This window comes from Schistocerca piceifrons, chromosome 1 (genome assembly GCF_021461385.2).
Source record: "Schistocerca piceifrons isolate TAMUIC-IGC-003096 chromosome 1, iqSchPice1.1, whole genome shotgun sequence".
Lineage (NCBI taxonomy): Eukaryota > Metazoa > Arthropoda > Insecta > Orthoptera > Acrididae > Schistocerca > Schistocerca piceifrons.
Window position 1 is genome coordinate 646,267,445 of NC_060138.1, and position 16,373 is coordinate 646,283,817.

The 16,373-nt window shown below is 40.2% G+C and overlaps 1 protein-coding gene across 4 annotated transcripts in view; it reads left to right on the top strand.

Moving 5' to 3' along the window:
* LOC124805102 (transmembrane protein 203-like) overlaps positions 1-16,373 on the top strand; it is a 48,696-nt gene that overhangs the window by 19,637 nt on the left and 12,686 nt on the right. For 2 of the 4 annotated variants that reach the window (XM_047265550.1, XM_047265560.1), the window contains exon 5: positions 9,889-10,111. In XM_047265550.1, the coding sequence (XP_047121506.1) occupies positions 9,889-9,975 (87 nt within the window). In that variant the 3' untranslated portion in view covers positions 9,976-10,111. Of the gene's footprint in view, positions 1-9,888; positions 10,241-15,744; positions 15,931-16,373 lie in introns of those variants that run through there. The other 2 variants (XM_047265574.1, XM_047265567.1) reach the window with 2 other exon arrangements.

Below are 16,373 nucleotides of genomic sequence, written 5' to 3' on the forward strand. Positions count from 1 at the left end.
AGAAAATGCAATATAACACCAAATCATTCAGCGTTAAGCTAGAACGAGGCGAAGCAGCAGGAGTGTGCGGCGGCGGGTGCAAAAGCTGCAGGAGTGACTGATGGGTGCGGCCACATAGCAATTCCTCTGGGGAACGGATGCCCGGCAGCTGGGAGCAATATGAAGACAGGAAAGTCCAGAGCATGCGCTAGCGAGAGTGTGTGGCGCGCATCTTGCTCATCTGCGCTAATTGCTTCATCCGCACAATACCCCAATGACCAGCATGCAGCAATCGGAGGATTTCCAACTGCAACGGACGAGGGACAACCACAGGAGACTGATCGTTGTCAGTTCGTAACAAGATAACACTGTGGTGTACAGACTAGAGGTGGGCAACACGATTCTTTTTCCCGATTCGATTCCTACGATTCAATCTCACATTGCGAATCGATTCCTACGATTCGTTCACGATTCATTCTAGTCTGCGATGGCACGATTCTTACGGAATGCAAAAAGTTCTACATCTTACTCACAGATGGCAGGACAGGTCTAAAATTGTCAATGGGGTTAGAATCGAACTGATAAGATAGTTTATTTATGAGTAAATATGCATATGACGTTACAAGTGTGATTCTCGATTTATACGTGTAATGCCTTAATTGTTGAAAGGTCACGTTTGATTTGATTGCATCTATTGTTTTATTTCAGTACACCTAACTACAGACGTCTGTTTTATAATAACAAAATCTAGCAGTGAGGCAGGCGTGGTTTGGCTCATATCATTCTAAGTTTTTCTGTGCTAAGATGTCTTTCCAAGTCCACATCACCCTTGTAATTCATAACGCAGCTGAAAGCCCTCCCACACAGCAAATTTAGCCTTTCATTTCTTCTACATACAAAGCATAGGTATTTGGCTTTTAATTTGTCTGAGAACTTGCCGCTGTGACTACTATTTACGTGAGAAGACGACATACTTCTAAACAATAGGATTCAGTCGTATACGTCGACATTACTTCACTTAAATTTAATATGAATCTGAACAGGATAACATTCGAAAACTCGAACTGGAAATTATTAATTAAAAAGCTTTTGTTTAAAGACGGTATTACACAGCGAACCGCCTAGAAAGGTATTGGTTAGAGTGCCTACATTCTCTCTATATAGGCTCTGTAATATTGGTCTAGTGCGACAGCCATTTAGTGGCAGGACTGGTGGAACTAACAGAATTAGCAAATTAGCAGTGTAGTAATGTCGCTGTATACGATTGTATCCTACACTTTAGAAGTATATCGTCTTCTCACATAAATAGTAGTGGCAGAAACAAGTTCTCAGACAAATTAAAAGCAAAATACCTATGCTTTGTATTTCGACGAAACAAAAGTTAAGCTAAATTTGCAGTGTGTGAGGGCTGACAGTTGCTTTAAAGTGAAATATAAGGTGCTGTGGAATTGGAAAGAGCACAGAAAAACGTAGGATGATACGAATCCGCGCATGTGCACTATATAGGGATAGTAAATGGGAAATGCCTTTACGCTCGTTCCCGTCAGCCACCGCCAAGTGTCAGCTTGGTTTTCACGAGTAATATTACGGCCCACGAACTTCGTTTGTTCGTTCCGAGCTTCCTTTGTTCACACGCATCCTCCACTTGACTGCCATCTGGCGGTCGTAATCATTCGGCACGACTCGGCATGATTCGGGAAGTTGCCTTCGTAGCATAGCGTACTAAGAATCGATGAATCGTTGGAACTTGGAATCGTCACGACTCGGAAACACACAATCGTTCTTACGATTCTTTTGAACGACAATTCGTCCGTATCACGATTCGATTCTTACGATTCTTTATTTAGAGTCGTTCAAATGAACGACTCATTCACGAATCGCCACAACTCTAGTACAGACAAGTTGTGACGTTGCGCAAAGTAACGTCGAACTATTGGATCACGAATCTGCGTCGCAGATGGAGGCCATTGAATTCAAATATACTGCAAAAGAATCTGCAAAGAAGCATCGGCGGCTGTCGCGGCAGCAGTGCGACAAAAATCCACTGGAAAACCATCAGCTAATTCCTTATCTTGCGAATCAATAAACATGCAGGACAGTTTGGAAGAATCAAACACTTCGTCAGGCAGATGAGACAAAGCATCAGCATCGCCATGCTGGGCCATAGGCCGAAACAAGATTTTGTAATTGTAGTTAGACAGAAACAAAGACTAATGTTGCAACTTTTGTGCAGTACAGGCCGGAACTGGCTTTGACGGGTGGGACGACGACGTCAAAGGCTTATGGTTGGAGACCAAATAGAACTTACGACTGTACAAAAAATCATGAAACTTAGTCACTCCATAGACAATAGCTAAAGCTTCTTTCTCGATTTGAGAATAGTTTTGCTGGGCAGAATTGAGCAAGACGCAAAAGCGATCGGGCGATCAACAGAATTAATGTGGTGCAAGAGAACCGCTCTGATGCCGTGAGAAAATGCATCAACAGCCAAAACAACTGGTTTGGAGGGATCGAAAGGAATCAAACAGCGATCACTCACCAAAGCAGATTTGAGCTTGTGGAGAGCAGCGTTACATTCCGAAGACCAAACAAAAGGAACGTTCTTACGCCGAAGGCGATGTAAAGGCGCTGCAATCTGCGCTGCGTTTGCTATAAACTGGATATAATATGTAATATTGCCCAACACAGGCTGAAGTTCTTTGAAGTTCCTGGGTGCTGGCAAGTATCTAATCACACTAAGATGTGACGGCGAGAGGTGGATACCCTGTCTGGTAATCATATGTCCTAAATACTTAATCTCGGTTCGAAAAAAATGTGCACTTTTTCTCCGTTACACTTTAGTCCTGCCTGCAAAAGTACAGTAAATAAGGCACACAAATTCTGCAAATGTTTATCAGGGGTGTGACCTGATAAAACAATATCATCCAGATAATTGGAACAATCAGGGACTGTGGCACACAACTGCTGCAAATAAGACTGAAAAATAGCAGGAGCCGAAGCACAACCGAATGGAAGGTGGTGAAACTTGAACAAACCAAGGTGGGTGTTGATCACAAAATAGTGCTGCGACTGTTCGTCGAGCGTAATCCGAAAGTATGCGTCCCGCAAGTCAATCGTGGAAAAGAACTTTCCCGCACCAAGCTTATCAAAAATGTCTTCAGGACGTGGTAACGGAAACATAGCTACCACTGTCTGGGGATTTACTGTAGACTTAGTGTCAGCACAAATATGGAGACAACCATTTGGTTTCTTCACACACACTATAGGCGAAGCCCATGGCGAAGCAGAAACAGGTTCAGTGACACCACTGTCTTACAAATGCTTAAGTTCAGCAGCTACGGTGTCACACAATGTGTGGGATACCGGGCGTGCACGCTGGGAAATAGGCATGGCATTGTCTTTAACTACAACATGCGCTGCAAAATCTGTGGCACAACCAAGGCCATCAGAAAAGAGGTCAGCAAAATCATCGCATAGTGTGGCAACACTGTCTGCATGGTCACTAGCGTTGATGCAAAGTACATTGTCCTGAATTGTGAGGCCAAAAAGTTCAAATGTGTCCATGCCAAAAATGTTCGTGGTATCACTAGAGCGGAGCACATCAAAAGACACTGTACGTGTCATTGCATCATAAGTGGCTTGCAAACTACACACACCGAGCACCGAGATTTCCTGTCCAGTACCGAGCGAGGTGGCGCAGTGGTTAGCTCACTGGACTCTCATTCGGGAGGACAATGGTTCAATCCTGCGTCCGGCCATCCTGATTTAGGTTTTCCGTGATTTCCCTAAATCGCTCCAGGCAAATGCTGGGATGGTTCCTCTGAAAGGGCACGGCCGACTTCCTTCCCCGTCCTTCCTTGATCCGAGACCAATGACCTCACAGTTTGGTCTCTTCCTACAAACAACCCAACCAACCCTGTCCAGTAAATGCAGTCAGCGTGGAATGCGATCGATGAAGCGGGGGCGAATCAAGCAAATCATACGTTGGTTTGTTCAGTAAAGAAACTGACGCACCAGTGTCCAGCTGCATGCGAACAGAACGTCCACACATGTTCAATGTCACAAAAAATTTCCTTGCATCGTGCTGAATGCGAGAGGAAGTGTCTGGCAAAACTTGATTCACACGACGAACTGTAGAAGCACATGAAGCAGAAGGCTTTGAATAAATGGCATTAACGTCCATAGGCTAATGTGAATCATGATCACGGTGGTTTCCATTGGGGTGACGCCGATGCGAGTCACACGAACGGGAGACATGTCAGGAAGTAGAGTTTCTCATACTACACACAGCTTTCACATGTCCTTTCTTAATATAAAAACATCACTCTGCTTGACAGGATGGGCAACTGTCCCATGCTTGATGGGATGGGCAACTGTCCCGTGGGTGGGCACGAAAGCAATTCGGACAAGATTTCGGTATCTTAGTGGGTTCCAGGCTTGAAGCTCGTTTACTTACGCGTGAGCGACACAGCGTGGCGGGCCATGCTGGGACCGGGTGGGTGGGCATGTGTTGTGCCGCGCTAAAAGTACACACACCCAGGGTCACGTCAAACGCAGAAGTAGCCATTCTAATGTATCTTGTCTGTCTAGCAAGTCCATTACTTCCTGCAAAGACGGGTTTTTAAATTTGATGATTTGCTCGCGGATGCGGTGATCCGCCACATTCTGCGTAATAGCGTCTCTCATCATTATATCTGCATACGAGCATCCACATGAGCAATTAAAGTCACAATCAGAAGTGAGTCACTGAAGGTTCGCAAACCGTAATTTATTGGACTGAGTAGGGCCACGCCAGAGGTGAAAGAATTTGTAGCGTGCAGTTACCACATTGACACTGTCGCGGAAGTGGGAGTTCAAAGCGTCAATCACTTCGTCATAAGTTTTAGTTTCTGGGCGAGTGGTGGGAAACAGTTTTACGAGCACACGGTATAGCACAACACCCACATTGGCAATGAAAAAGGCAAGCCGCCCTGTACCTGGTATGTTGTATGCTACGAAGTATTTCTCGAGCTGGGCGATGTATTCTGGCCAGTGTTCAACGTCAGGATTGAAGGCACAAAATGTCGGCGCTGGAGGCGTTGTCGGCCTTGGTACAGGTGGTGGCGTTGGAGGCGCCGAAGTAGCTGCAGTTTGTAGTATGACTAGTCCATTTATGGCAACAAGCAACTGTGTCATTTGCTGAGCCTCAAAACGTACAAGATCAGACAGAGAAGCCTGTTCCTGTGGCGAAGCCCTGGTTTACACAAATGAGTCTTACACTGAGGCTAGCATGAAAAGAAAGCAGTACCGAGCAAAAAAAGAAATGATAGGAGAGGAAAAAAAAATTGTTAGTCCCTGCTCGTTGCCACTTTTTGTATTCCGCCTGGTAGGAGGCACGTGGGTCTGCTCCTGTAAACTGAAAGGAAGGCCGAATGTAGGAAGTGAGTAGGAGCAGGTGAGGTAAAAATCTCGGTACTGCAGTGTGAATTTAAATCACCTTTACTTTAGCAAAATGATGAATACATAACTTTACATTGAGGAGCACGTATGTGTGAAGCCGGATGTCTCAAGCTCACAGAGGCGAAATGTGTAGTAGCTCACACGCTATGAAATAGAAACAATGTTGCTTGGTTGTCTACTCAGAATCAAATGGGTTGAATCCATAGCGGCGCTCATAGAGCTGCACAGCACTGGTTAGAGGGCGCTGTAGTATGTGTCGGTGTCATAGTGCCAACCTGCAAACTTGCACCTTCGCTGTGGCATCATAACTATTGATACCATAGCCTGTGCCGTTCTTTTAACCCCTTTGTCATTTTAATTGTGTTTTAATCTCATGTATAGCTACTTTTACTCTTCCTCTGTTGTTTTAGAGCATGTGAGATAGAGTGAATGTGTGCTCAATTTGAATGCACGAATGTGGAACAATTTTTGAGATTTTAGCCACATTTGTATGTTGTAATGAGTGTAAGGGCACTGATAACCTTGCGGTTGAGTGCCCGTAAGCCACACACACACACACACACACACACACACACACACACACACACACACACACACACACACACACACACACACATTCCACAGGCCACCATATAGTGTGTGGCAGATGGTACGTTGTACAACACTGTATTTGAACATTACAGATTTGTCTTTCCTACTCATCTACATTAACTTACATTTTCCTACATTTGGAACTAGTTGCCATTCATCATTTGGAGCTAGTTGCCATTCATCACACCAATATTGCAGTATATATCATCATGCATACTTCTAAAGCCCACTACCTCTTCTTCATCCATTTCTGCTTTGCTGTTTTGCACTTTGCTCTACCTTATTTTTTAGATATCTGTATTTTCTGTAGCCTGTTTGTTTGCTGCATTTTTATAATGTTTCCTTTTGTCAAGTAAATTCAATATCTCACATGTTATTGATGGATTTATAATGCACTGTGTCTTTTTGTTTATTTAATTCTCTGGTGCCTTCACTATTTCATTATTCAAAACTACCCATTTGTCATCTATTCTATATCTTTCTGTTTTGTTTTCTTTTATGTGGCCTCCAAAGTTTGTACTCCACTTAGCCTTGTAGATATCTTTCTCCTGTCTTAGTCAATTGTTGCCTAATGATTTCTCTGAAACTTTTATCAGTGTCTGGTTCTTTCAATTTATCCTGGTCCCATTTCCTTAATTCCTATCCTTCCACTGTTTCTTCAGTTTTAATCTGCAATTCATGACCAATATAAATTATGGTCAGAGTTCACATCTGACCCTAAAGTGATTTGGCAGTTTAAAATTTGGTTTCAAAATCTCTACCTCGCCATTACAGAATCTATCTGAAATTTTCTGGCATTTTAGTTCTTTTCCATGTAGACAACTTGTTTTTATGATTCTTAAACTTACATGTTTGCAGTGATTAAATTGTGGTCTATTCAAGATTATAATAAGTGGTTTCCCCTTTCATTACTTACTCCGGTCCATGTTCTTCTACTATTTTTCCTTCTCTTCCTTTTCCTACTATCAAATTTCGTCCCCTATTCCAGTTATCTCTCTGTGTGTATATGTTCCACAGTGGTGTGTATGGCTTTGGTTCTATCTGGGCTATGAAAATGTGTTCACTGTGCTATTCATAGTAGTTCGCCTGCGTTACTTCTCTCTTGTTCATAATTAGACCTATTATTGTGTTTCTCTCTTCTCGATCCATAACCCTGCCACTAAACTTCTCAGCTTTCCTTTATATCTGTCCTCAGCTTTCTCTTTTGAAATTCCCTAACATATCAGTCAAATTAAGAGTAATAACATTCTACGTTCTGACCTGTAGAATGTCAGATTTGTTTTTTTCTGATAAGAATATCCTGCTGAGTAGTCCGTTCACTGAGATCCACATGGATCACTTGTTTCATTTCTGGAATATTTTATGCAAGGTGAATCGATCACCATGAAAGAGTGGTGTGTCCTCTTGAAATATAACAGCTGTAGCTTCCCTCTGCTTTTAGCTGTTCTGAATTGAAACATAGCAAGGCCACTACATCTAAATAGTGAGGACAAATTTTACTGTAGAGTTTTCATGGTGACAAAAACAGGTTACAGTTTGACTATTATAAGTTGACGATTTTTACTTGTGCTGCCAGTTATGGAGAAAATTAAAACTAGTTGGGTAATAGTAACTTGTCTCCAACCACAGCCAATATTTCCACATGTGACGTCTGTTTTCATACAGCCGTAACACACGACTAATGGTGGCAGCACTGTGGCAGGTGTTGATACTGTCTTTCCCTCACTGCTCCTCTCCCCTTGGCAGTCCTAATGCTGGGGCAAGGCATGCATCTTGCCATTCGCTACAGACACCGTGTGCATTTTAGGTTCATTGTGGTCAAACAGTAGACTTGCAATTTTGCATTTGCAACAGGGACTGTTTTTTCAGTTTTTTAGGTGTACACCATGCTTTTGAAATACTCCTTGACAGACCAGAACTTTTGCATTGAAACAAGCGTATAAACCCTATTCTTTAAACCTCTGTTCCCTGTTTTGGTTCAAATGGTTTAATTCGAATGCTAAGTTTCATCACCAGGGCAAAATTGTTAATATAGTGAGCTGCATTGCTTACTAAGTTTGTATGAATTTCTTCGTACCACGAGACAGTGCGCCATCTGCCAAAGAGTGTGATACAAATAGCATAATCTCCTTTTAACATGGTCATACCAAGGTCACAGATTCCTTTTATTTGGTGGTATAACTGAAGCTAGTCTATCTTCACAGTTTTGTGATCTTGGTGCTTTTGTGTGGTGATGATTGAGTTGGGTAGGAAACATTCTCAAATCTGGATTTACCACTTAGACATTCTGTACCATATTATTAAGATAGAGTAGTAGAGACAATTTTTTGCAAACTTATGGGGTGATTTTCTTGAAATGCTGATTCCTTTGTCAGCCCTTGAGATAAATTTGGCAACAAAATTTCTTTCTGTTCTTCTTGTTTCCGTTATGACATGTCTTGTTGCTATCTGGTCAGCTGCTGTGACAAACTAATAGTATGCTACTGTAGTTATAATTGCCTACATAAAAATGTGTAGAAACAAGTTGTCACTCATCCACCTCCATTAGCAAAATTTAATTAGTACCCATTTCAGTTCTGTTTTTTCTTATCCTGGGTGGTCAGGTATCAGGTATCCTATTAAGATGTCAACAGGGCCAGCATAAGGCCCAAGCAACACAAGGGGCCACTTGGGGCTCCATAATATCTCTTTTTTTCATATCACACACAATTTTTTTCCCTTTTCAGTTGCATACTTAAAGTTTAGCTTGTTTATCAATTTTCAACTTCTTTCGTGGCAAATTTTCCAAAATTTAACTGCGCACTGGTGAGTTCTTCACATGTAACATGCACTTACACTGTTTAAAAGTGTCTTTATGTTTAACATAAAAATTTAAAATTAGATGATTTTTTTTGTATTTGTCCCACTTTTTATGACACAAGGTGCAATAATTAGTAAAATATAGAATTCAGGAGTTCCATTATTAAAGCAGTATGGGATACATACAGGCATTTGTGGCAGTAATACAAGTCTCATTTAAACCGTATGCATTTCACTTTATTTTAAAGCATTTTCAATTGTCAGTTACTTTGTTTTCTACTTTAATTTCAAACATTCTTCTACGCACAGTTGTTTGATTTTAGTACATTGTACTTCACTGTCAAAATACATTTTTGTTTTCATGTTGTGTAGATCCACGTACTCCACTGCACAATGTGAAAACAAAAATGTATAATCCATGTTGTGCAGTGGAAGAAGCATGGTAATGTACTTTTTAAGACACTGTGACACAAGGAATTGAAATAAAAATAACAGAAAGTTGGAGGAATGTATTGAAAATGTATCCATAATTGGAAAATGTTTTTAAATTTCTATAAAATTAAGAGTTGGATCATACTGACTTGGCTCTTTAGGAATAATATGACTAAAAAGTTTTGTAATGATCAGTGAGAAGTGTGTATGATAGTATGATTCCTCAGTAGAATTAATGTGTGAGGGATAATAGAAATAATGTGCTTTGAAAGTATGTATGAAGTGGAAGGGTGTTGCTATTGTTTAAATTTAAAAGGACATATTTATTTGGAAGGCATTATAGTTAATTTAAACACAAAATCTTAAGTTTTGAATGTATGGTTCATTTCCATGATGTGGTAGTGTGTGTAAGCTTTCATTATTAGTCTGTCAGGGAGAACATCTGAGAGGGAGAACGTTGTACTCAGGACACTTCATAATAGCAACGATGAAAATTATTTCAGTTTTTATACATATTACCTGTGAAAAATTAAACATCTATTCAGGAAAGGTGGTGATGTCTTTTTGTTGATCTCCTTAATTAGTAAAGTAACCAGTCAGTGATTCTCTGTATATATTAATTAATTTTATTTTTTATTTTATTTGTAGATGACCTGGAACCATTGGAGGACCACGCTGAGTACGAAACAAATACTCGTCAAAATTCTTCAGTTCACATTCGTGTGTTTCGGATAGCTTTAAGTGGTGCTAACACATAAACAGAGTAGTGATGTTCTTCTCATTGGATGAATTAGTTCGTTGGCTAGGACTTACGATTTTTGAGTTATGGATACAGTTGAATGCTGTGTTAGTCTTTTCATTGTTGCTAGCTCTGCACATTGACCGTACTCTGCAATGTTCATGGTGGATTGTCTTCTCACCTTTGTTTACTGCAGATGCCCTCAACGCATATTTTTGTACAATTGTCTTCATACGCATGTACCTGGAAGGAATGTATAAGGTGAGTTGAACCACTTGTTTATTGAAAGTTATTTCACGAAAGGCATAATTTAGCCATAGGTATAAAGGTAACTGTAAATTGTAACAGTATTATGAAAGGGATAGTTGCTACACATTCTCTTGGGCAACTGAAGGCAGACTGCAAGCAGTAGTGCATGATGGGAGAGGCAACTGGATGGTGGGGGTAAGGAGGAGGCTGGGGCGGAGAGGGGGAGGGATAACAGGGTAGGGGTAGTGGACAGTAAAGTGCTGCTTGTGGGAGAGTAAAGGGATGAGTCCTTCCCACCAACACCAGCTTTTCTGAATTGCACAGGTGAGAACTCTCCCTGCAATGTATCCTATAGTTCCGTAACCCTCCTGGCCTCAACCTTCGTTAGTCATTGTCCTTACCCATCTAGCCTCTTCCATTTTCCAGTTCCAAAACTGTGCAGCCCTCTGTCCCACTAACACACGCTCAGCCTTTTTACTTCTTTCCTTTCCCGCTAATCCCCCCCCCCCCCCCCCACCTCCATCCTCCATGTACCTAGCTGCCCAACCCTCTCTCCACCTCGTTCCTGAAAACTCCCACAAGCAGCACTTCACCATCTGCTACCCCTACCCTGCTATCGCTCTCCCTCTCCGCCCCAGCCTCCTGCTTACTCTGATCACTCGCTTGCTTCTCCCATCATGTGCTGCTGTTCGCAGTCTGGCTTCAGCAGTCGGAAACTGTGGTCACGTGTGTGAGTTGCATTTGTATAAATGTGTGTGTGTGTGTGTGTGTGTGTGTGTGTGTGTGTGTGTGTGTGTGTGTGTGTGGGGTATAATTTCGACAAAGGCCTTGTTGGCCAAAAGCTCACTTTCTGGCAGTTTCTTGTTGTGTCTATCTGCAACTCACCATCTCTGCCATATGGTGAGTAACACCTATCCTTTCCCTAATATTGTCAGATTCCGTGCTGGATTTTCCATTGTTTGGTAATTGTGAATTTTTGTTCAGTTGCATTTCTTCTTGCATTAAAAATTGAATAGCTGAATAAAGTCAAAACAAACGTAATACTGCTATGTGAGAAGTACTAAGTTGTCAACTTGGCAGTAACATATAATGTGTAACTTACTTTCATCCTAGAGTTTTGCACACCCATGTACATAGGTCATGAACAGTTGCACTCCTATCATTACACTTCCAAACTGCACACTGCTTTCATTTCTGATGTTGAGGCCTCATTAAGAATGATGTACAAAGTTCTGTCTGGTAGGATATCTTTATTCCAATTGCATATCTAATCAGACTTTTTTGTCATCAGCACAAAGAGTGATGATTTTCGGTAATGACTCATGTTGTAAATTGTGCACAACCATCCCAGCCTTGTTTCATTGTATTCTTTGGATATATAGTTTGCATATAGTTAATTTCTAGGAGACACTACAGATCTATATTGAAGACTTTCTGGAAATCAAGAAACATGACATCTGTTATCTACTGCCCTTCGAATTTCATGAGTGAGCAGAGACAGAAAGTATGATGATTCCTACAATGGGCATGCATTTACTCCACAGTATTGTGTCAAGTATTTAAGTTCTGCCAGCAACTCACATTGAAGAGGCTATATGGAAGAAGAAATAATGGTGTCTGAGATGCTTGCCCGAAAGATGATGGAATATTCTATCCACCGGGAAAAGTTGAAGAAACATAAGTATGTATTTGTAGGATAATTATGTATTACCCATTTCATCTGCTCCCAGCACTTTGGATGACGAGTGTTATCAAAAAAACCTGTTGTGTGATGCTAAATGTAACATATTCTTGTGACATCCATATTATCCCATTGTTAAATATTCGGTCTACCTTTGTTACTGTCAACACATTGATATAATTCAGCATGCCCCGCCATGCTATTTACGCTCATGGTTGTGCTTACTAGATATGATGTATGCTTGTTTAGTTCACTCTTCTGCTGAAGGATGTAAGCCTCATCAAGACTTATCAACGAAAATAATCGGTTCTTGAAAACAAAATAGAATATGTATGGATAAAGAAACGAGGAGGAAACACACACAAAAGATATGAAAATATGCAAATTTTCTGAGCCAATGGCTCCTTCATCTGGCAGAAGGGTTGAAGGTAAAGGAAGAGGGATGAAGGCAAAAAAACTGGTGAGATTTAGTAAAGGGGAAGAGTTTCAGAAATGTCAGCCATAACTCCAATTCAGTGTAGACTTACTGTACAGGATGAGAAGTGCAGACACTTTCCTAAACCTCTCCAGTCCTTTTCCTTCATTCCTCTTACATTCTCTTCAAACCTTTTGCCGGAAGGAGGAGACACAGGCTTTGAAAGCATGCTCGTTTCAATATCTTTTATGTGCATTTCCTCTCGTTGCCACATGGTGAGTAGACTTTTTAATTTGTCCATATTATATTCTAGCATTTATAAAGTAACAGTTACAAATATATCCTATTGTTAATTATGTATTTGATGTAAGTAGTTTCTTGATGATAGTTTATTTTATTGGACTTGTTCTGGCATTCGCCCGTCATCAGTGGTACCTTGTATATACTACAATTTTTGTGGATGTCGAAAACAAAGTTTTCTAACAATCATATAATAATGTGGTTGTATGATTTGCATATGCATGTAGAAGCAATCAGCATGATAAATTCTTACAAAAATATGTAGTTGCCAGTGGCAATTCCAACTGCCAATCACATATTCTCTTGGAGATACATTATGCCGATTGCAAATACAGAGTAGTTATAATTAAAGCTACTCACAAAGGTCCAGTGTGGGCTATAATTATCATATGGCAATGAAACTTGTTAGACATTCTAATACATTAATACCAAACCAATTCCAGTTTTGGCCACCAGGTGTAAATCAGGCTCTGCGAATGCAAGAAAGATGTGTAGGGATGTTTCCCACATGTAATGTATTAGGAATGGGACGTGGGCAGAAAAGTTAAAGACAAATAAGGAAGGCATAATGTTGATTTTATTACTACCACTGCTTACTCAGTTTGTTCAATATGAGCATTGACAGTATGACATATTTGTTAAACAAAATGATCAACAGTTGCTCACAGCGGTTTCTGTGAATTCTGAGCAACAGATTCCTGTAAACTGGCCTTCAGATCAGGCAGAGACTGAACGTGTCCCTGGTAAACATGTTCTTTTAGATATCCCCAGAGCCAGAAGTCTCATGGATTCAAATCTGGCAATCTTGCAGGCCGTACCTCTGAAGATAATGTGTTCCTGGAAAGTTGATCTTTCACTGGGCAAGCGACATGAGGTATTGACCCATCTTGAAATAAAACAGTAGTTTCCACACAGTTGCACTCTTCCAAACCAGAAATCACATGCTGTACAAAGAAGCCTCAATAATGTACAGATGTCATGGTATATTTGACAGGCCCTCTGGTTGTATTCTCTTCAAAGAAGAATGGACTGAGAATAGAGATGTTACATCCATTCCTCATAGCAACGTATGATGAGTGCAATGATTCTTTGTGCACTACAAGTGGTTTAACAGTATGCAAAATTTGGCAGTTCTACTACACACTGTTGTGTAAAATGTGTCTCATTTGTAGAATATTGCCCGGCCAAATATCATAAACTTCAATCCATGCCAGAAACAGAAGAGCAAAGTCAGGCCAGTACTGTGGATCATTAAGTTCCACTTGCTGTGACATCCGGATCTTTCCGTACTGTTGACCATAGGATGGACAGTTCTCTTAACACTGCATGAGCCCTAGCACTAATCAGGGCACATGCTGCATGGTCAGTTACGGCAACAGCATCCTTGTCAATAATTTCCACTGGTAGAGGCTGCTTTCCTCTTTCAGATGCCTCACCAAGCTCACCTTTGTTTTTTAATTTCGTCATCATCTTCTTTACACCATTTAATAACATTACCTGTCTCCTCATGCCTTTCGAACACTGATACTCTCTGTGCTGCACTGTATTTGCTGCTGTTCACATAACATAGTTTCACTAAAAGTGTAAAAGTGCTTGGTCTGTCTTCTCAGTAGCCATACCGTTCACTCATATTATGGCTTGTCAAATGACAGCATGGATGTCATACCATCAAACAAACAGTGTACAGCGGCAAATTTGCACCTGGTGGCCACGACTGGAATTTGTTTTTCAGCGTAAATGTGTTCCAAATTAATACATTAGCATATCTACCAATTTTCGCTGCCATACCATAATTACAGCTCAAACTGGGCCTGCCTGAGTAGCTGCTCATTAATTGTAAATACCCAGTTTAAATCATAGAAGCATATTATTATAGAATTATTATGATAAATCATCTTTGGAACCTGCTAAAAAGCACTACATGTAAGATACTTCCGAAGATGGGCAAAAGCACAAAACTTGTCCAATAAAATAAACTACCATCAAAAAGCAACTTACTTCAACCATCATTATTAATACGGTATCTTTGCAATTTTTTCGTACTGCAGGGTGCCAGATGTAAAAGATAATCTTTGAAGTTACCTCAGTCACCCCATATTGATATCTTTTTAAAACCACCCTCTCACAAAAGAAGTTTGATAAGTTATATACTCCAACAAATTTAATTTGCACATCATATCTGTCATTTATCTACTGATGTAAATTAGAAAGCTATTGGCCAAAACTTGAATAATTCAGGCAGGTATTATGAAGAATTTTCATTTTCCAATGTATATCTCTTTCAGTATAGTGCATTTTTCAATCAGTGAACAAATAATGTGTGAGGTTAACTTCTCAAGCCACATTAGATTAGCCTTGAATATAATTCTTCATTTGATGGAAGGACAAACCTAATGTGACAGAACACAAAAGTTTCATGGAATTAAACCTGGTGAAAGCTGCACCAGAACATAAATCCATGCCTCAAAATGTATCCCATGTTTTTGGCTGCAGAATATTTTTTTAGTGATCTTCATCCTCTTCTGATGTGTTATGTACTTGATTAGTCTTAAGCACTCCATCAGTAAATCTTATTACAGAATTGCTACCACTCTTTTTAATCATTGCTGCTCATATAAAGTCCAATAAAGATAAGCTTCACTCTTAATTACACTACCAAATTATCTTGTAGGACATGTCCTCAGTTATTTCAGGGTAGTAGAAAAGTCCCTGCTGGTATTTGTTGAAACAGAGATCTTGTAACAGATAATATTATCTTATTTCTCACATCCTAAGTGTGTTGTCATACTATCCTACACTCCCCTCCCCCGTGGATTTTCTTCTGCTCCTCCACCTCCTTCCTGCACTTCATCATGTACTTTGGCCTGTAACATCATCCCAATTCACTTCCATTTCTAAACTTCGGTATAACTTACTTGATTTTTATTTATTCTGTTGATCCAAAATAATACATATGTTTGTTCTGTCACTGTGTGCTAAAATGAACAGAAGTCTATCACTTGCAAAATTATTGGTACATTGTTCTGCGTTTACTACTAACATTATCAAAACCATATGATTATTGAATGCATCTCATATTGTATGTAACATGGGGATATATAGAAAGAAAAATGTTTTCAGGCAGCATTAATGCGCGCGACATGGAGCCTAACACTACTGCTTTTGCTGTTCGTGTTTAAATTTTTACTATGCAAAAAGCTGCAAAGCATTGATCAAGGAGGTGGCGGTCTAGATTTTTCTGAAGTGCTGTCACCAATCTTTATTCTGCTACAGCTTGTAGCTGTACGGGCATGCCAGTTACACTAAGTAAGTACCTATTTTATTCTAATAGACAAGAATTTAATGATAGTCTTTTGGATGTGACAGTGTTTAGATGCACTTTTCTACCAATTTCAAGCTGTAATATTGATGTTTAAAACTTTTCTAAATATGTATGTACTGCTCCACTGCTCACAGTATTTGAAAGCTAAGCACTAAATTCAGTTAAGAATAGTGATACAGACAATGAAAAATTACCAGAAATGTAGCTCAAATCGTATGACTAAAGGGGGAGTAGATGTGGCATATCTGTCAGGAGACTGGATTGCCATGGCATAACCCCCTTGCTGGAGATCTTGCAATTTCAGATCTATAATCTCATAAATCCAGTAAAAAGGCTAGGGCAGTACAGAAGTGACAAATCTAATTCTTATTTCTGTTCACATGATAACGGATAGCACCACATCTACAATAGGTATTACAGGTTATCT